At 35.6% G+C, this 20,683-nt stretch overlaps 1 protein-coding gene across 1 annotated transcript in view; it reads left to right on the top strand.

The window, feature by feature from the left end:
- ACADL (acyl-CoA dehydrogenase long chain) overlaps nucleotides 1-20,683 on the top strand; it is a 47,264-nt gene that overhangs the window by 3,185 nt on the left and 23,396 nt on the right. Inside the window, exons 2-8 of the mRNA XM_077885470.1 lie at nucleotides 3,133-3,288; nucleotides 5,954-6,091; nucleotides 7,374-7,538; nucleotides 15,292-15,358; nucleotides 17,628-17,792; nucleotides 18,860-18,961; nucleotides 19,947-20,060. Coding sequence (XP_077741596.1) covers nucleotides 3,133-3,288; nucleotides 5,954-6,091; nucleotides 7,374-7,538; nucleotides 15,292-15,358; nucleotides 17,628-17,792; nucleotides 18,860-18,961; nucleotides 19,947-20,060 — 907 coding nt within the window. The remainder of the gene's footprint in view (nucleotides 1-3,132; nucleotides 3,289-5,953; nucleotides 6,092-7,373; nucleotides 7,539-15,291; nucleotides 15,359-17,627; nucleotides 17,793-18,859; nucleotides 18,962-19,946; nucleotides 20,061-20,683) is intronic.

Here is a 20,683-nt window from a genome sequence, read left to right on the forward strand (position 1 = left end):
AAATGGCCAATTTATTTATTAAAAATTTCTTGGTTTTCAAGAAATGAATGCTCCAACATACTTGGCGCCAAGTGTTTTGATTTTTTTTCTGCATAGTCTCTCTTGAACACTTTTGAAAAATCTTTATTCTGAAAAAAAAAACTTTATTCTTTCTGTCACCTCTTTCACTTTCGAGTGTCTTGGTGTATTTTACTTAGAAATATTCCAAAGGTTTCCTTAAGGTAATATGGACTATAAAATGTTAAGATACAGGAAGACTGGACTATAAATCCCACTCTTATTTGCTAATTATGTTGACAAGTGATTCAGTGTTTCAGAGCATCAGCTTCCTAGTCTCAGCACATTTTTTTCCCTAAGGAAAAATTCTAAGTGTGAAAAACCTAAATGGACAAATGTGTGCATTATAGTTGTATTTCTACTAGCAGGAAATTGGAACCAATCATATTGTTACAGGATTTCTTTTCCTTTAGTGTTCACTGTTCTTGGTCACCCCACTTCAAAGAATGAAGAGGTAGACCAGGCCAGAGAGTGGTGGGCAGCAAAGTTTATTGAGCAATAGTAAAGTTTATTGAGTGATAGTAAAGTTTATTGAGTGATTGTGCAAAGCTCCCAAAGAGGGAGGGGATCCTAGAGGGTTGCCATGGGAGTTCATAAGTCTAGGGGGTTGTATGAGCTTCTTGGTAGGCTGTTTTAGTCTGATTAACCTTCCATACACTTGTCATCCGAACAAGTTTTTGTCATTTGGGAAAGGGTGGATAGCTCTTTCCAGGGTGGTATAAAGTCCTCTATGGTTTCCTCTTAGGGTGTGGCCTCCTTGTCCTTGCTTGCCTTTCTTCCACCTATACTTCATCAATTTCAATTCAGCGATAAAGTAAATTTTGGTCTATTTGATATAAAATTATAGTGGTATGCAAGACCCCTGCACATCCTGGTCCTGTTACCTCTGACTTCATCTTCTCCTGTTTTTACTCAATCCACATTTGGCCTCCTTGCTCTTTCTAGAACACGTCAGATATCATCCTGCCTGCCACTTTTTGCTCTAATTGTTTTCTTGTCCTACAATTCTTCTACTTCAAAAATCTGCTTGGCTGTCACTTTGAGGTATTTTCCCAAATCTCATTTTTCTAACTTAACCTACCCTGATTGCACTATTCTGTACTGCAGCCATTGCCCCTGCCTTGTCCCAGACACACATTCTGATCTTTGCTCCACTTTTCTTTTCCATAGAATTTATCACTTTCTCCTTTATTCTATAATTTGCTTCTTTACTGTATTATTTATCATCATTCAGTATCCCCTTCTAGAAATGTGAACTTGAAGATAGGGATCTTATTTTGCACTCCTATAGCTCAAGATACCTGAACAGTGCCTGGTACATAATGGGCACTCAGAAAGTATATGTTGACCAAATGAATGAATAAGATATTAAAAACAATGATTTGAATGACTGAGTATTAATTTTGAAGGCAAGGCAGATAGAAGTATAAAAACTGTAGTATTACATGTTCATAGCCAAAGATTACATTTAAAAGGCATCTCAAATTATATTAATGAACTCCACTAAAAGTTGCGTATAAAAGATAAACCTAAAAAACAAAAGGACAAAAAATGCACGTTAAGTGCATTTCTTAGTCCATGCAGTCATTACAAAATAGCATAGACTGGATGACTTGAATAACAAATTTATTTCTCCTAATTCTGAAGGCTGGATAATCCAAGATCAAAGTATTGATAACTCTTCCTTTTCTTTTTACATTAGGACCCCACCCTAAGACCTCATTTAACTAATTTCATCCTCCAGGCCCTATCTCCAAGTACAATCACAATGGGAGGTAGAGCTTCAACATGAATTTGGGAGTTACATAATTCAGTTCATAGCATCAAATAAAAATACATAAACTAAAACACAATAATTCATTTCATGGGGGGGATAGAAAAGTTGACACAACCCCATTGCCAATAAACAAAACCATATTTTAAACAAAAACACTAAGAAGAAGAGGAAGGGGAGAGGAAAGAGAGAAGAAAAAAAAAAAAGAGTTCATCTAAGGAAGAGAGAAACCCCAAATGGAGTTTCATGCAAAACAGAAAAACAACCTTTGCCAATATTCGGATATATGATAATGTTTTTTAGATATGAGGTTGAAGGGATCCCTGGGTGGCGCAGCGGTTTAGCGCCTGCTTTTGGCCCAGGGCGTGATTCTGGAGACCCGGGATTGAATCCCACGTCGGGCTCCCGGTGCATGGAGCCTGCATCTCCCTCTGCCTCTGCCTCTGCCTCTGCCTCTCTCTCTGTGTGTGACTATCATAAATAAATAAAAAATTTAAAAAAAACTTAAAAAAAAAAAGATATGAGGTTGAAAATATACAAAGTGGTACACAGATTTTCAAAATCTTTTTAGCAGTGCCCCTAGAGGGAAATAAACCTGAAAATCACTGAACTAAAGGAACTACACAGCAATCTTAGGTTAATATGGGGGGACAAGGAGAAGGAAGGGTCAGAAGGGTCAGTTTCTGAAGATCTTGAACAATTAATTCTGTGCTAATCTTTATAGAGATTCATCCATAGTTTTTTTAGTTACACCCAGATTGCCTCTAATATGGCAATAGCATCCTCATTGTTTCTCTCTTACACACCTGCCATTTCAAATTGTATGATTCTAAATTAAATATTAATTTGGATTATGGAAAAATTGTTAGTATTATCTTAAACATCATCGTGACATGAAAACTTATCAATATTATTCTATGGTGGTATTTGAATTTTACATAATATAATTTACATCATGTGACAGCACTGTTTTACCTAAGCTCAGACATGTGGTTAGTCATAAGCATGATGTCCTCTTTATGGGTTTGGAAGTGAAGAGTGAGTTGGATAAAAGGATAAAAGGACTTGATCTCATCCAGGTGAGGCAGATCCTGTCAAAAGTGGTAATGCTCAAATCTGAACAGGTCTGTCAGGTTTCAGACCCTCTACCTACCTCTGTAGTGTGTCTGTGGGGGGAAAAAATCAGTGTTTTTCCATGTTGTTCAATATAATTAACCTTCCATCCTGTTCAGTGGCATTGACTTGGATTATGAAGAGTAACAACTCACTTAATTTTCTTAATGTATATGCATATTTTTCAGATGTTCTCATTCCAGAGGGAAGGAACGTCTAGAGACTCCATCTGCTAACAAATTAACAGATATAGGAATTAGAAGAATCTTTTCGTCAGAACATGACATTTTCCGGGAAAGTGTAAGGAAGTTTTTTCAAGAAGAAGTGGTTCCTTACCACGCAGAGTAAGTAGGACATTTTCCTTTAAAGTAATACACATAGGGAAACAATGCTATTTAAATAAATTTTAAAATATACAATGAAAAATAAGAAAATTTGAAGATTTGCAACTCGAGTAGTAATTTGAATATTCTGGTCAAGTGACAATTAAATAGTTAAGTAATTAATTACACATTTTTTTTCTACTTCATGAATGAATTAAAATACATAAAGGCTCAACAGGACAGCATAATGCAAATCTTGGTTGGCAATTGGCCACCTTAAAGTATTTTTTTTTAAGATTTTATTTATTTATTCATGATAGATTGAGAAAGAGAGGCAGAGACACAGGCAGAGCAGGCTCCATGTAGGGAGACTGATGTGGGTGGGACTCAATCCTGGGACGCCAGGATCACACCCTGGGCCCAAGGCAGGTGCCAAACCGCTGAGCCACCCAGGGATTCCCCCCTTAAAGTATTTTTACTACTGGATGAGATATTTATTGATTAACTGATTAATTACTGATTACCTACTTTGTTGCCCGAAAAACTGTCATTTCTATGAAAATAAGATTTTACTGTATTTCCAAAATTTACTCATTGCTAATACTTTACTACAATTAAAGTATTTTAAAAATGTTTTGGGGGCATCTAGGTGTCTCATTTGGTTGAGCATCCCACTCTTGATAACTGCTCATGTCTTGATCTCAGGATCAAGCCCCTCTCACACATGCCCCTCCCCCTGCCCCCATTGAGCTCTCACTGAGCTTGGAACATGCTTAAGATTCTCTCTCCCTCTCTCTCTCTTATACCCACTCCCCTCCAGCTTGTTTGCTCTCCCTCCTTTAAGAATTTTTTTAAATACCTCTCATTGGGATGCTTGGGTGGCTCAGCGGTTAAGCTCCTGCCTCTGACTTAGGGCGTGATCCTGGAGTATTGGGATCGAGTCCCACATCAGGCTTCCTGCGTGGAGCCTGCTTCTCCCTCTACCTGTGTCTCTGCCTCTCTCTCTGTCTCTGTCTCTCATGAGTAAATAAATAAAATCTTAAAAAAACTCCTTTTATTAAGATTGTATTAATGCTTTTTCAGTAAAAATGACCAAAATTAGCTAAACTAATGCCATGACTAGTTTTTAGTGAAAAGCAACTATTTCTTAAAAAACCAAAGGAGGGTGCCTGGGTAGCTCAGTCAGTTAAGCCTCAGACTCCTGATTTCTGCTCAGGTCATGATCTCAGAGTCATTGGATCAAGCCCCATGTCAGGCTGCATGCTGAGGATGAAGCCTGCTTAAGATTCTCTCTCCCTCTTCCTTTGCCCCTCCCTGCCTCACGTGTGCATGCTCTCTCTCTTTCCCTGAATGAATAAAAATCTTAAGAAAGAAAGGGAGAGAGAGAAAGGTTCACTCTAGGAGGATCTTTTTTTGTTTATTGCTTTATTTATTTGAAACTTTGCTCCAGAAAAATTGTTGGTGAGATTAGAAGTAAAAATAACAGAAGTTGACAAATTTTAGGTTAATGATAAAAATACTTCCAAAGCTACTTTAGGCAATAATTACATCAAAATATACATGATAATCAAACTCTTTCTTTTAAAATTTCTTGAGGTATCTGTGTTTACTTTTAATCCGTATCTTCAATAATATACTTATTTACTAACTATATCTAACTACCACTTTAAAAAATAAAACAAAAGTTCTCAGATTCTTGATCTCTTTCCTCATTATGCTGCTCTCATTTTTATTTTTATTTGTTTATTTATTTATTTTATGCTACTCTCATTTTTAAAGAAGAAAAGCAGAGGTTGCACAATCTTATGCAAATATCTAATCTTTTCAGAAGTTCCTTTGACAGCTCAGCTGCAAGATGCTTCTGTTCTTCTTTCCTACTTAATCTTCAGATTGCCTGCTCTTCTCACCTTTTATGTATGCTCATCCCTATAAGTTTAGCACTTTAAGGAAATATACAGTGGCAGTTATCTGTAGAGGATAGGTTTGGAGAAATTCCCATGACTATATGGCACATTTAAAGTTGTATCCTGGGATCCCTGGGTGGCGCAGCAGTTTGGCGCCTGTCTTTGGCCCAGGGCGCAATCCTGGAGACCCGGGATCGAATCCCACGTCGGGCTCCCGGTGCATGGAGCCTGCTTCTCCATCTGCCTGTGTCTCTGCCTCTCTCTCTCTCTCTCTCTGTCTCTCTGTGACTATCATAAATAAATAAAAATAAAAAAAATAAAGTTGTATCCTAAGAGTACCAGCTGAGAAACTGTACCCATGAATATTAGTGGATGTAATTTGCGGGTCCAATAAATAGTCAAGGGAGGAGAAAAGTGGCAAGTTGAAGAAATAAGAGAAGAAGAAGGAGGACAAATGATAAAAGAGTTAGATGTAAATAGAAAGGGGTGCTTGGTTAAGCGTCTTTCTTTGTTTGGGTCAGGCCATGATCCCAGAGCTCCAGGATGAAGCCCCAAGTCCCAGAAGCATCTCCTTCTCCCTCGCACATACTCTCTTTCTCTCTCTCTCAAATACATAAATAGAATCTTTAAAAAAAATTTTTTTTAAGTTATGGCCCATGTCAGCAATAATTACCTTAAATTAAGGGAACATTCCTATGCAGTATCTTTCATAAATTCAAATTATGACCATTTAAATAATATGAAAAAAGTTTTTCTGATTTTAAAATGTTTACTGTTTGCAGATGGGAGAAAGCTGGTGAAGTGAGTAGGGAGCTTTGGGAAAAAGCTGGAAAAGTAGGACTGCTTGGTGTCAATATTGCAGAACATCATGGTGGTATTGGTGGGGACTTGTATTCGACAGCTATTATTTGGGAAGAACAGTAAGTATGCAGACATTTGAAGTGGAATCTTGGTTGTTAAGCATGCTGCTCACTTTTCTGAGAAGACAATGAATTATGCTTTTTAATCTTAATAATATTGAAAACTCAGTGTAAAATGTGAATGAGTAAACCCCTTATAACTCTTGTACATTTTTTTTAATGTGGAAAGATAGGAAAATGTCCTTTTAAATTATTAAAATAGGTGCTGTTGAAAATTAAAGAGATCTCGTCATTTTTAGTTGCTTCATGTTTATTTTTCTTTTAAAAAAAGCTATTGAAAAAACCATTGGAAAAATATTTCTATCAAATATACTTAAAGCTTAATGTATAAGAAGAAATAAAGATTTCAGTTTGTGAACTGGCAAAAGATTTGAACCAATAGTTCATCAAAACAAAATTCAAATAGGTTCTTTTAGATGAAAAAAGTTCATCCTTACTATTGATCAAATGCAAATTAAATTAGCCTGGATGTATCATTTTGAATATTTGGAAAAAATCAGTGAAAAAATCATAATACCCATTGCTGACGCAGTTGCAGTGAAAATTAGATACTCATACTATTAATGGCATTATATATTGGGACAATAAATACTTTGGGGATTAAAAATGACATATATAAAAGATGAAAATATTTCTGCTTTTTGATCTAGGATGCTACTTTGGGGAATTTATTATGAGATAATAATTTGATAGAAAAAAGAGGATCTATGTACAAAAATCATTGTCATGTTAGATCATAATCCTCCAAATATGGAAGCAATCTAAATGACTGGTAGTGAGGATGAATGAGTAAATTGTATTCATAAACCATTTGGAATATTTTACAGCTATTTCAGATATTTGTTGTGACAGCTATATATAAAAAAAGGACTTTTTCATGTCACATAATTAAAAAAAATAGTTAGGTATAAATTCCACTATATTAGAATATATCCTTATGGCAAAAGTACTTTGCCAAAATGAAAATAGTTGCTATGTTATAATAAGACAATTGTAGGTGATTAATACTTTAAAATACTTTATCTTTTAATTTATTAGGTAAGTATTCATGGAGCTCTGTTAGAGTGCCATTAATTGCGCTAGTGACAGGAATTAAAAGATTAATAAAAATTAAGAGAGAAAATCTTCAAGAACTTCCTACATTTGTGGGGAGACAGGCTATTACCACACAATGTGCTAAGACTTAATAATGGATTGTTGTTGTTTAACTGAAAAATCAAAGAAATAAAAAATAGAACAAAATATGTTGTGCTTTAAATTATTTTCTTTTTTTCTTTTTAAGAGCATATTCAAATTGTTCAGGCCCAGGATTTAGTCTTCATTCAGATATTGTCATGCCCTATATTACAAAGTATGGCTCAGAAGAACAAATTAAACACTTCATCCCCCAGATGGTCAGTGGGAAATGTATTGGTGCCATAGCAATGACAGAGCCTGGAGCTGGAAGGTAAATCAACATTCATTTGGTTTTGAATTTTTGGAAGCAGTAACCAACAGCATTTATTTTCTTAGTACTCACTTCATAGACCTTTGAACATTATGCAAGGAGGGGTACAAAGATGAACACAGGGGGACGCCTGGGTGGCTCAGCCGTTTAGTGCCTGCCTTCGGCCCAGGACATGATCCTGGAGTCTCGGGATCGAGTCCCACATGGGGCTCTGCGCAGGGAGCCTGCTTCTCCCTCTGCCTATGTCTCTGCTTCCCTCTCTGTGTCTCTCATGAATAAATAAATAAAATCTTAAAAAAAAAAAAAAAAGATGAACACAAGCATAATTTACAATCTTGAGTAACTTCTAACTCCAGTAGGAAAATAAGTCCTTATCACATATAAATAACAATAAAATATAATATATGCCATTTTGAGTTATTAGCATGGGATAACACAAGTAAAATGGTGGGATATGACTTGAATTTGGAGCATAATGTATGTTGGATGTGATGAGACATGCACAGGGAAATGTCCAGCAGGCTATTAGAAATAGGGATTTGGAACTCTGAAGGCTTGGGTGGCAAGAATTGGAGCAAGGGGAATGAAGAAGATTATTTATTCAGTCATGTGAAGGTTACTTACCAACTGCCCTTAATGTGCCAGTTACACGTGAACAAAAGACAGTGTTCTTTGTGCTTATTGAGGAGAATGACAAAAAGCACATAAATAAATGTATCCTTAATTATAAATTATGATAAGTACTATGAAGAAATACATGGTGCTATGCTAGAGACTAATGGTGCATGTGTGTTTGGTGGGAAAGGGAATGAATTTAGGTATGAGTACTAGGGAAGGCTTATAAAAATGGTTACATGTAAACTGAGATGTGATAACTTTGTAATGTAACTTGATGTCTGGAATTGTGATTTATTTATTTGGTTTTCTTTTTCAAGATTGCTTTGGCTATTCAGGGTCTTTTGTGATTCTGTACAAATTTTAGGATTTTGTTCTAGTTCTGTGAAAAATGCTTTTGGTATTTTTTTTTTTAAGATTTTGTTTATTTGAGAGAGAGAAAGAGAGGCACAAAAGCTGGTGGGTGGCAGAGGGAGAAGGAGAAGCAGGCTGGATCCCAGGATCCCAGCTGAAGGCAGGCACTTAACCAACTGAGTCACACAGGTGCTCTGCTATTGGTGTTTTGATAGGGATTGCATTAAATCTGTAGATTGCTTTGGGTATAGACATTTTTACAGTGTTTGTTCTTTCAGCCCATGAGCATGGAATATCTTTCCATTTCCTTTGTGTTGTCTTGAATTTCTTTCTTCAGAGAGGTCTTTCACTTCTTTGGTTAAGTTTATTCCTAGATACTTTATTATTCTTGCTGCAGTTGTAAATGGGATTTTCTTAATTTCACTTTTTGCTGCTTCATTATTAGTGTATAGGAATGCAGCAGATTTCTGTACATTGATTTTGTATCTTGGAACTTTACTAAATTCATTTATCAGTTTGAATAGATTTTTGGTGGAGTCTTTCAGGTTTTCTGAAAGATACATAGTGTCCTGTCATCTGCAAAGAGTAGAAGTTTTACTTCTTTGCCAATGTGGATGCCTTTTATTTCTTTTTGTTGTCTAATGGCTGTGGCTAGGACTTGGAGTACTGTGTTGAATAAAAGTGGTGATAGTGGACATGTGTTTTTCCTGACCTAGGGTTTGAAAAGCTCTGTTTTCCCCCATTGAGTTTAAGGTTCACTGTAGGTTTTTCATATAAGGCCTTTATTATGTGGAGGTGTAATCCCTCTAGACCTATTTTGTTGACAATTTTTATCATGAATGTATGCAATTTTCCAAATGGTTTTTCTGCATCTATTGAAATAATCATATGGTTTTTATCCTTTCTCTTACTGATGTGACATATCACATTGCTTGATTTGTGAATATTGAACCACCCTTGCATCCTGAGAATAAATCCCACTTGATCATAGGGTGAATGATTGTTTTAATGTATTGTTGGATTTTTTTTTTTAAGATTTTATTTATTCATTTGAGAGAGAGAGGGAGAACACGAGCAGGGGGGAGAGGGGGAAGGAGAAACAGACACCCCCCCCCCCCCCCGCACTGAACAGGGAGCCAGATCTCAGGACCTGGAGATCATGACCTGAGCCAAAGGCAGACACTTAACCACCTGAGCCACCCAGGTGCCCCTGTTGAATTTGTTTTGCTAGTATTTTTACATCTATGTCCATCAGAGATACTGGCCTGTAGGTCTTTCTTTTTTTTTTATGGGGAATATATCTAGTTTTGGTATTGAGGTAATACTGGCTTCATAGAATGAATTTGGAAGTGTTCCTTCCTCTTTCATTTTTTGGAATACTTTAAGTAGAATAGTTTTTAACTCTTTTTAAAATGTTTGTTAGAATTTGTCTGTGAAGCTGACTGGTCTTAAAGTTTTTTCTTGGGAGTTATTTTTTTAATTATTATTGATTCAATTTCATTACTGGTAACTGGTCTGTTCAATTTTCTATATTTTCCTGCTTCAGTTTTGGTAGGTTATGTGTTTCTAGGAATTTATCCATTTTTTCTAGATTATCTAATTTATTGGTATATAATTTTTCATAATATTCTTATAATGGTATTTCTGTCAGGTTACTTTTCATTTGTGATTTTGTTTATTTGGTTTCTCTCTCTCTCTCTCTCTCTTTTTTTTTTTTTTTGGATGAGTCTGACTAGAGGTTTATCAGTTTTTTTTTTTTTTATCTTTTCTAAGAATCAGCTCCTGGTTTTATTTACCTGTTGTATTGTTTTGTTTTTTTAGTTTCTGTATCATTTATTTCTGCTCTATTATTTCCTTCCTTTTGTGCATTTGGGGTTTTGTTTGTTCTTTTTCTACCTCCTTTAGGTGTAAGGTTAGGTTGTTTATTTGAGATTTTTCTTGCTTCTTGAGGTAGATCATATGTACTTTAGAAACACTTTTGCTGCATTCCAAAAATTTTGGAGTGTTCGGTATTCATTTTCATTTGTTTCCATGTATTTTTTGGATTCTTCCTTGATTTCTTGATTGATCCATTCATTGTTAGTAGCATGTTATTTAACCTCCATATATTTGCCTCTTTTTAGATTTTTTTCTTGTGGTTGATTTCCAGTTTTATAGTGATGTGGTCAAACTTCACTATAAATGTGAAGATGTGGTCTGACTTTGATCTTTTTGAATTTGTTGACACTTGTTTTATGGCCTAATATGTGATCTATTCTGGAGAATGTTTCAGTTATATTGCAAGTCATATTACAAAGCTGTAATAATCAAAACAGTATGGTGCTGGCATAAAAATAGACACATAGATCAACGGAACAGAATAAAAATCCCAGAAATAAACCCACAATTATATGGTCAATTAATCTTTGGCAAAGGAGGAAAGAATATGCAATAAGAAAAGTCTCTTCAACAAATGGTGTTGGAAAGCTGGGGAGCTACATGCAAAAGAATAAAACTGGACCATTTTACCCTATATATAAAAATAAACTCAAAATATATTAAAGACCTAAATGTGAGACCTGACACTGTAAAAATCCTAGGAGAGAGCACAGGCAGCCATAGCATCATTTTTCTAGATGTCTCCTGAGGCATGGGAAATAAATGCAAAAATAAACTATTTGGACTACATCAAAATTAAAAGCTTCTGAACAGCAAAGGAAACAATCAACAAAACTAAAAGACAACCTACTAAATGGGAGAAGATATTTGCAAATGACATATCCAATAAAAAGTTAGTATCCAAAATATATAAAGAACTTACATAATTCAACATCCAAAAACCAAATAATCCAGTTAAAAGATAGGCAAAAGAAGACATGAACAGACATTTTTTTTAAAGAAGGCATACAGATGGCCAACAGACATAGGACAAGATGCTCAACATCAGTCATCATCAAATATACATCAAAACCACACTGAGATAACACCTCACACTTGTCAGAATGGCTAAAATCAAAACACAAGAAACAAGTGTTGAAGGATGTGGAGAAAGAAGATCCCTCATGCCCTGTTGGTGAGAATGCAAACTGGTGCAGCCACTGTGGAAAACAGAATAGAGATTCCTTAAAATTTTTAAAATAGTACAATCCAGTAATTGCACTACTGGGTAATTACCTGAAAAATACAAACAGACTAATTCAAAGAAATTCATATACCTCTGTTTAGTGCAGCATTAATTACAATAGCCAAATTATGAAAGCAGCCCAAGTGTCCATCAATAGATGAATGGGTAAAGAAGTACACATATAATGGAATATTATTCAACCATAAAAATGAAATCTTGCCATTTGTAACAACCTGGATAGAGCTGGAGAGTATAATGCTAAGTAAAATAAGTCAGTTAAAGGCAAATACTATATAATTTCACTCATATGTGGCATTTAAGAAACAAAACAAAAGAATGAAGAAAAAAAGACAAACCAAGAAACATACTCTTAACTACAGAGAACAAGGCGATGGTTACCAGAGGGGAGGTGGGTGAAATAAGTGATGGGGATTAAGGAGTGCATTTATGATGAGCACTGAGTAATGTGTAGAATTGTTCAATGTTTACATTGTACACCTAAAACAAATATAACACTGTATGTTTAACTATATTGGAATTTAAATTAGAAAATTAAAAAAATAAAAGAAACATATTACTACATTTAAAAAATAATAAGCTGGCATGTAATAAATAGAGACAGAACAATTATGCAAAAACAGAGGGGCTTCCACATGGTGGTACCTGACCTTCAAGGATGAAAAGGAGAGCAAGGAGGAAACCTTGGGCATTATGCTTCCGTTGGAACTATACCAAAGACAGAGCGACAGAGAGGGCAGGATACAGTTTGAAGGAAGTCTAGACAAGTGCTCTGTCATAAGCACCAGGGAAAGCGAGTTTGAAAAGGTGACAGGACTGGCCTGAGAAGTTAGTAATGTCAAGGTGACAAAGATGTTGAGGACTGAGGAAAGGGTTGAGGCAGGTCACTGATGATCTTTTGTCATTTCTAAGTAGAGGGTAGGGGTAGAAGTTACTTCAGAAGGGAGACCAACAACAGGAAACAGGCAGTGCAGAGGAGCAACCTGATGATGTGCCAGAGGCAGTCATTGGAAACCCAAGGCTTGTTTCTGCAAAGATCAGGCCCTAATGTTTTAAATTTTCTTTATTGACGGTGCTGTTTATTTTTCAATGTTCAGATTCCATGGTGTCACTTGGCAATATGCTTAAATTGTATTTATGCTTACTGAATATAAATCTATAATTACAGGCCAATAATGATACTTAGTTTTGCCAAAGATAAAAGGGTTTTGTTTACTTCTTTCACCTAAAAACGTGGTCGAAAAGAAATACAAATCTAATCTTCCTTTGGTTTTAAGTTCATTTTTCTAAGGCAACTGGGTGACTGACCAATATTCTGATTGCATTGTGTTAGCTACGTGATAGTGTGTTTCTGTCCCAGGCCACGGCATGTTAGTTCTCACATAGAGGAAACAGTAAATCAAAGATCCTAATTTATCTCCAATTTACACATGCAAACAAAGGCTTGTTTGATTTTTGTTTATTTAAATTTTCTGCCCTCATCTGTGGTTAGTTGTACGTACTTAAGGAAACTGAGATTCAAGGTAAATTCTCTAAGAGAGTATGTTATTTTCCTATGGTTTCTGTAACAAATTACCACAAACTTGCTGGCTTAAAAAAGACAGAAATTTAGTCTCTCATAGTTCTGAAGGCCAGAAGTCCAAAATCAGTATTAATCAGCCCAAATCAACTTATCAGCAGGGCTGCACTCCCTCCAGATATTCTAAGGCAGAACCCATTCCTTGTGTCTTCCATTTCCTGGTGGCTGACACCATTCCTTGCCTTGTGGTCTTACCATTCCAACCTGCCTCTGTGGTCACATTGCCCCTACTCTTTTGTCTGGGTAATCTCCCTCCGTCTGCCTGTCTTTCACAAGGACATTTGCATTTAAGGTCCACCCATCAGCTAATCCAAAATAGTCTCCCAATCTCAAGATCTTTAAATTAATCGCATCTGCAAGACCCTTTTTTTCCTGCATAAAGTAACACTTAACAAGTTCTAAGGATTAGGATCTATTATCTTCAGGGGTCATTAATCAGCATGATACAAAGAGCAGTAAACAAAATGCCATGGGATATAGAATATAAAGACCATATGAAAGAAGGAGAATCAGAAAAATTTCTCAACAATAAATGACACAGACTCTTTATACATGATGGTACTTGTGGTAGGATATTTACAAAAATAGGAAACTGCCTAAGTGTTTAACAAGAGATGGTTTTAAGGGCAGCGGGGGTGGCTCAGTGGTTTAGTGCCGCCTTCAGCCCAGGGCCTGATCCTGGAGACCCGGGATCCAGTCCTGTATTGGGCTCCCCGCATGGAGCCTGCTTCTCCCTCTGCCTGTGTCTCTGCCCCTCTCTCTCTCTCTCCCTCTGTGTCTCTCATGAATAAATAAATAAAAAATTTTTTAAAAATATGGTTTTAAAAAATCATAATCTATGCTGATGATAAAAGCAACCTTATAGGAAAGCATTAGATATTGTTTAGAGGTCAAAATCATATGTATGGTTTCAGTTTTATAAAAATACATATATGTGTGTATCTGTTTCCATTGAAAAATGCTAGAAAGATGTATTTTAGACATGTTTATTCCAGGAGGTAAAATTGTTTTCAATATTTTTTTCTTTGTGTGGAATATTGTCTATATTTTTCCTATTTCAATTGTGAATATTTGTTTATTTTATATTTAGAAAAATAAGCTATTCCACTTTTACAGCAGGGTTAGAGGAAGCATTTGAGATGTAGCCTTTTTTTGGGGGGGGGGCATTAAGAAGATTGTTTATTAATGATATTTGGTCATCACTCATAGTTCCCTTCCTCTGAATAACAAATATTAAAACACGTAATTGTAATCTAAATGTAATAACTTTTATCTCACCATTATAGATTAACTGACAATTTCAGAGATGTTGAACAAGGGTATAAACTTGTAGCTAGAAGATGAGTAAGTTCTCAGGATAAAGCACAGCATCCCATGGGACATCTGGCTGCCTATGTCCGTGGAATGCACCATTCTTGATCCTGGGGTGGTGGGTTCGAGCCTTTGATTGAGTATAGAGATTACTTTAAAAAAATAAAATCTTAAGAATAATAGTAATAATAATGATAATAATACATAAAAATGCAAATAAATAAACAAATAGCCTCTGAAGCTGAGTATGGGTAATACTTTCCAATCTGGCCATTTGGCTAACAGATTTGACTATTTTTCTAGCATGGGGTGCCTGTCTGGCTTAGTCAGAAGAGCTTGTGACTTGATCTTGGAGTGAGATTTTAAATGGCTAAGTTTTGATCAATAGAGATAGAGGAGGGAACCAAAGTGAATGGAGGCAGTCATATACAAGGTGACAAATAATTTCAAATATAGTGAACTTTGAGAGGTCATCTGAGCCTAATTTGGAGGTCTTGGATGCTACTTGGAATTTTTATGCTCTATAAAAGCTGGCTAGTTTATGTAATTTTAATCATACACATTTGTATAAGTGGTTTATAGAATGTGATACATCAGACATGATTTTTCAGTGCATTTGTGTAAACATTTCTAGTACTGAAACTATTTATCATGGTATAAATAGTTTGGATTATCACATTACGGACATACTTATGTAAGAACTTTTTGATAATTCAGTTTTTAACCAACTGATGAATTTCTTTTCATTATTCTTTACCTTTCTTCAATTATAGTGATTTGCAAGGAATAAAAACAAATGCCAAAAAGGATGGAAGTGACTGGATTCTCAATGGAAGCAAGGTGTGTAAAGAGGGGCTTCCACAGCCCTTGTCTCCTGAGTCATGCCATGAGTAACAGTGTCTCAGAGCCTATTTATTATTGATTCCCTCAGATCTATAGACTCATGGGAAGAATCGAGTTTACTTACTTGTTTTGTTTTGTAAGAATTTTGCAACATTTGTATTGCATGAGTTCTGTGTCTCTACTATGTTGCATTTTGCATGTTCCCCTCACCTATAGGGCAAATGTTTTAGCATTTTGTGGGCTGACACTGATCTGAAGAACGCATTTTGTGCAGCCCAATTCTAAAGACCATTTCACAATCTAGTTTCTTAGTTGTTATACAGAAAAACAGTATCTGTGGTGTCAAATAAATTTGGAAAATGTGTGCAACTTCTCACTCTTTGATATGCCAATATACATTGTGAAGTTCTAAAAGTTAGATACAGTATGTCTTATGCTCTAGGAAGTTCTCTTCATAGATTTTCTTGAGTCACTGGTGTTTTTCCAAACATACTTTAAGAAATTTTAGTCTAAATTATTCATCCTAAGGATGATAATAAATATGTACTGATTCCAGTATATAATCACTTTCTCTACCTCTGCCCACAGAGGGCCATAGACTAGGCCATTTGGTCAAAAGTGAAATGAGAACCCATTCTCCTATGACTCCAGCTTCCTAAGCAGGTCTTCTGTGTGAAACACCCAGGAAAGTACCACTGACTGCTTCCAAATCTCTATTAGACATAACAAAAAATTGAAAGGAAGCAAGAGTAAAGAAATAAGTAAGTAAATATTGGACCTCAATAAGAAGACCTAATGTGCACCCCTCAAGGCATCAATATAAAGTTTTTAGTGGTATAGAAAATAATTATTTTAACTGAAGGAATCATATTAACATTTAAATGAAAATGCATATAGATTTCAACTGTGTTAAGAGAAAAAAGACCAGAAAGGAAATTCGTAATGCTCTCTATATGGATGACCCATGGAGGATTTTTTTCCTTTTTCTTTATCACAATATACCATCTATGTAACATGTACAATGAGCTTATGTTAAGAGCATTCAATACCAAAAAATAAAAAATGATGGCCCTCAGTTGGGATAATCCCAACCCTATTAAAATTTTTGACTGTTGATTAGAAAAGAAATTGATAAAGCCCTTACAAAGGAAATTATGTTATAATTTTATTTTTAAAAAAATGAGATTGGTCATGCTGCAAATACTCACCTTCTGTCAGACTATTGCAGAAATAGTTCAGATTCTTTTAACCTTTTCCTGTAATTATGTCCAAGAAAAGCCATTGGAGAACTCCATTCGATTTAACCAAATTGAAGTCAGTGTTAAAGTGAACAGTTTTTGCTCTCTAAACAGTTCCCTCCTTCCCTTGTCTTTTATCTGTAATAATAAAAGACATATGTTTACACATGTCTGAGGCCAAGGATTTAGAGCATATAGGCACTAATCCCTGGACACATGATTCAAAACAAACAAAACAGCACTATTTTGGCAATTCAGCTGTGGCACCTACACAGATGGTCATTATTATCTTAGAAAAGTATAAAACTGGGAGACCTGGAAGGTTTTTGAGCAAGTGGTGTAATGGAGCAACATTACAGAAAAATGATGTTTGCCATGATGTATAGAATTTTTCTTTCAGGAATACATTTTTCTCATTTATTCAACAAACATCCTTGAAGGCCTTCTATATGCCAAACCCTATTCTAGGCACTGACGGTAGGTATATGAATAGGAGCAGCAGCTCCTTGTACAGAGAGATATTGAAGGTCTTTGGTTGTCTCACTTAAAACCATGTCCCCCTTCACATGCTGTCATGTAGACAACACTAGTATAATTGGTTTATTCCCATTATTTGTATGTACAGCATGTGGATTTTAGAACATTATTTTTTAATAGTATAGTGCCATTTAGAACAGATTCCTTTTTCTTATCTGCAACTTCTTTCTAAAATACAGTTTATCGTTTTTGTAGATAATTTTGTTTTAATTTGGAAAGGACATAATAAGCTTTGTTCATTATTATTTATAGTATTAATTGTGGAATGAAAATGTACTGGGTTCATTCTTTGAAGCATTATGTTGTTTTTCCTGTACTCTTTAACAACTTCATGTAGGCTATTAACACTGCAGAGACTTGAGTAGAATACAAAGAGAGGCATAAAGCATGTCTTGTCTGGTTTAGTCTTCTTGAGTATACTTTCCTCCAATCATGACTTATGCATAGACCTGATTTATTGTGGAGTATCACAGTATATTTGGGGTTTACAGGTATTCATAAGCAATGGGTGGCTATGTGACGTTGTGATAGTAGTGGCAGTCACAAATCGTGAAGCTCACTCTCTTGCCCATGGCATTAGCCTTTTTCTGGTGGAAAATGGAATGAAAGGATTTATCAAGGGAAAAAAGCTACAGAAAATGGGACTAAAAGCCCAGGTAAGTTACAATATAAATTATTAATTATAAATAATTGAGTTTACTAAATTATGCCTTATAGAATTATGCAGTTCTATAGGTTTGATATGTGTATATCAAGTCATACATTCTTATATCAGATTCCTAAAATATGCTTTTCAGAAATGGTAAGAGATATTTGTTCCATTTATCTAGCTTTATCTCTTTCCATTCAGTAACAGAAGTAGGTATTTTAGGGTATTTTGAATTTCTGCTTCAGAAATGACAATTAATTGTATGCTAATAGACTTTCTATGAAATTGGTTGCAGAAAATTATGAAATAAGAGCAGAAAATATTTTTCTATTACTTGATAATTATCTGGTAGTTTTTTCATTACCAAAAAGAAAAACATGTTTTACTTCATATGCATTAGAAACCCCTAACTCTAGGTATATACAGTACTGGACAAGATTGAACAAGATTGGAGTTAGAATGACAGTGTATGGGCAGCCCTGGTGGCTCAGCAGTTTAGCGCCACCTTCAGCCCAGGGTGTGATCCTGGAGACCCGGGATCAAGTCCCAGCATGGAGCCTGCTTCTCCCTCTGCCTCTTTCTCTCTCTCTTTCTGTGTGCATGTGTCTCTAATAAATAAAAAATATTTAAAAAAGAAAAGAATGACAGTGTATTGCAGTAAGAAAGCCACAAGTTTTTGGAACCAGATGAATCTGGGTTTGAATCCCTGGTTTACCACCTACTCATTGTAGTCATTAACCACTCCAACTTGGCTTCCAGTTTGTTTTGTTCTTGTTTTCTTTTTTGTTTTATTTTTTTATTTTTTCATTTATTTATGATAGTCACACACACAGAGAGAGAGAGAGAGGCAGAGACATAGGCAGAGGGAGAAGCAGGCTCCATACACCGGGAGCCTGACGTGGGATTCGATCCCGGGTCTCCAGGATCGCGCCCTGGGCCAAAGGCAGGCGCTAAACCGCTGCGCCACCCAGGGATCCCTTGTTTTTGTTTTCTTAAGTGGAAATAATAATTGCCTCGTTGGTTTTTTTGGAGATTTAATGAAATAATTCTATATTTAATTGTATGATCCCTTAGGATACTTCAGAATTATTCTTTGAAGATGTACGGTTGCCAGCTAGTGCCCTACTTGGAGAAGAGAATAGAGGTTTCTATTACCTCATGCAAGAGCTTCCACAGGTCAGAATTATTAAAGATTCCATCTTTTAATTAGCAAATGAATTAGAATAAAATAACATAGAACTATATAAATTCATGTATATAAAACTGCTGATATAGCCAATCATTTGAGTATAACTTAAAGTTGTAAAACAAAACAAAACAAAACCTGAGTTTGTAGGCTAGATAAGTAAATAACTAAACTCAGGGATATCCAATCAAAGCTTATAAGTGAGTAGGGAAATTAGGGAGTGAGGGTTGTAATACCTTTTTAGGATGATTTTAGCTTCTTAACTACAAGTCAAGAATTCTTAGCTCCTTATAAGGAACTGTCAGCCAAAACATTTGGCAGGACTTTTTTATACCTGAGAATCAAAGGGGAAAGTTGTTGAGTTCATAGACCATGAGGTCAGCCTTCACATCTCTGTTTTTGGAGTGTGCTAGCTGAACAATCATTGAGCCTCACATGCCAGAATATGAGGATAGGTGCATTTGCCCAGTGACTGCCACAGCCTGGGTTAAACATGAAATTGGGGACAAGGCTGGGAACACTGCCACAGAAATAGAATACAGAAATCACCAGCAAGATGAATTTAAACAGACTGTGGGTTCTTTTGCACTAATAGAATTTACCTTTTCAAGTGTTGATTTCCACAGGCCTATTAGGATATGTATTGTGCAGAAATCAGTAAATAGAAATCAACAATTTCGTATTTCTTTTCTCATAGATGAATGATGAGAAGAAAGGATTAAATAAATTATGTATATGTCTATATGTAGTAAAGACAATCATTTATAAAAATAAATGATGCGTTTTAGAGAATTGTTATGGATATGTCAAAATATTCTTAGAAATCTCTATAGGAGCATTTTCTTATAGAATTAAGAAATAAATTAATTTTTAGGAGTTTCATAAGGATTATTTATGAGATTTGTTATCATTGAAGTCATGTGAAAATCACTTGTGGAATTAGAATGATGCTTAACACCTAATTCTGGGTTATAGGAGAGGCTACTGATTGCTGAGTTGGGAATTTCAGGCAGTGAATTCATGTTTGAAGAAACCAGGAATTACGTTAAAGAGAGAAATGTTTTTGGGAAAAAAGTTGCACATATTCAGGTAAGCTTGTTGTCATAGTTTAGTATTAAGTGGCATCAATCTAAATATTAATATGGAGTAATTGTCATAGAGATAGTATTAGGATCCATGAAAGTGGGTGACACTGTTGAAGAGAAAAGGTAGAGAGTAAGACAAGAAGAGATCCTAGGACAGAGTCCTGAGAAAAATGCAGGATTTAAAAGTGGAGTAGGAGGGGAAGAACCTACAGAGATAACAGAGAATGAATGGCTAGAAAGAAAAAAACAAATCAAGCAAGTAGTGTCACAGAAGCCAAGAGGAAAGATGGTTTCAAGTAGGCAGGAGTGGGGCCAGAGACGCTTAGAGGGAAACCAAAATGAAGGTCAAGAGAGCCCACTGGGCATAGTGATAGATTCTTTCTTGGGAGCCATTAATGGATTATAGTTGAGTGGTGCCAGACGAGAGTGGGGAGAGGAGTAAATGGAAATGGGGGGAAGGAAAGATACTAATAGCAGGCAACTCTTCCCCGAGTTTGGCTGTGAATGATAGTTAAGAGAAAGATGATTACTAGGGGGTAGGAAGAGGATACAGGGCAGGGGCAGAATTTGGGGTCAAATGGCATATTTGGAGATTACTAAGTTTTTGTTATTATTATTAGGATGAGA

This window comes from Canis aureus, chromosome 36 (genome assembly GCF_053574225.1).
Source record: "Canis aureus isolate CA01 chromosome 36, VMU_Caureus_v.1.0, whole genome shotgun sequence".
Lineage (NCBI taxonomy): Eukaryota > Metazoa > Chordata > Mammalia > Carnivora > Canidae > Canis > Canis aureus.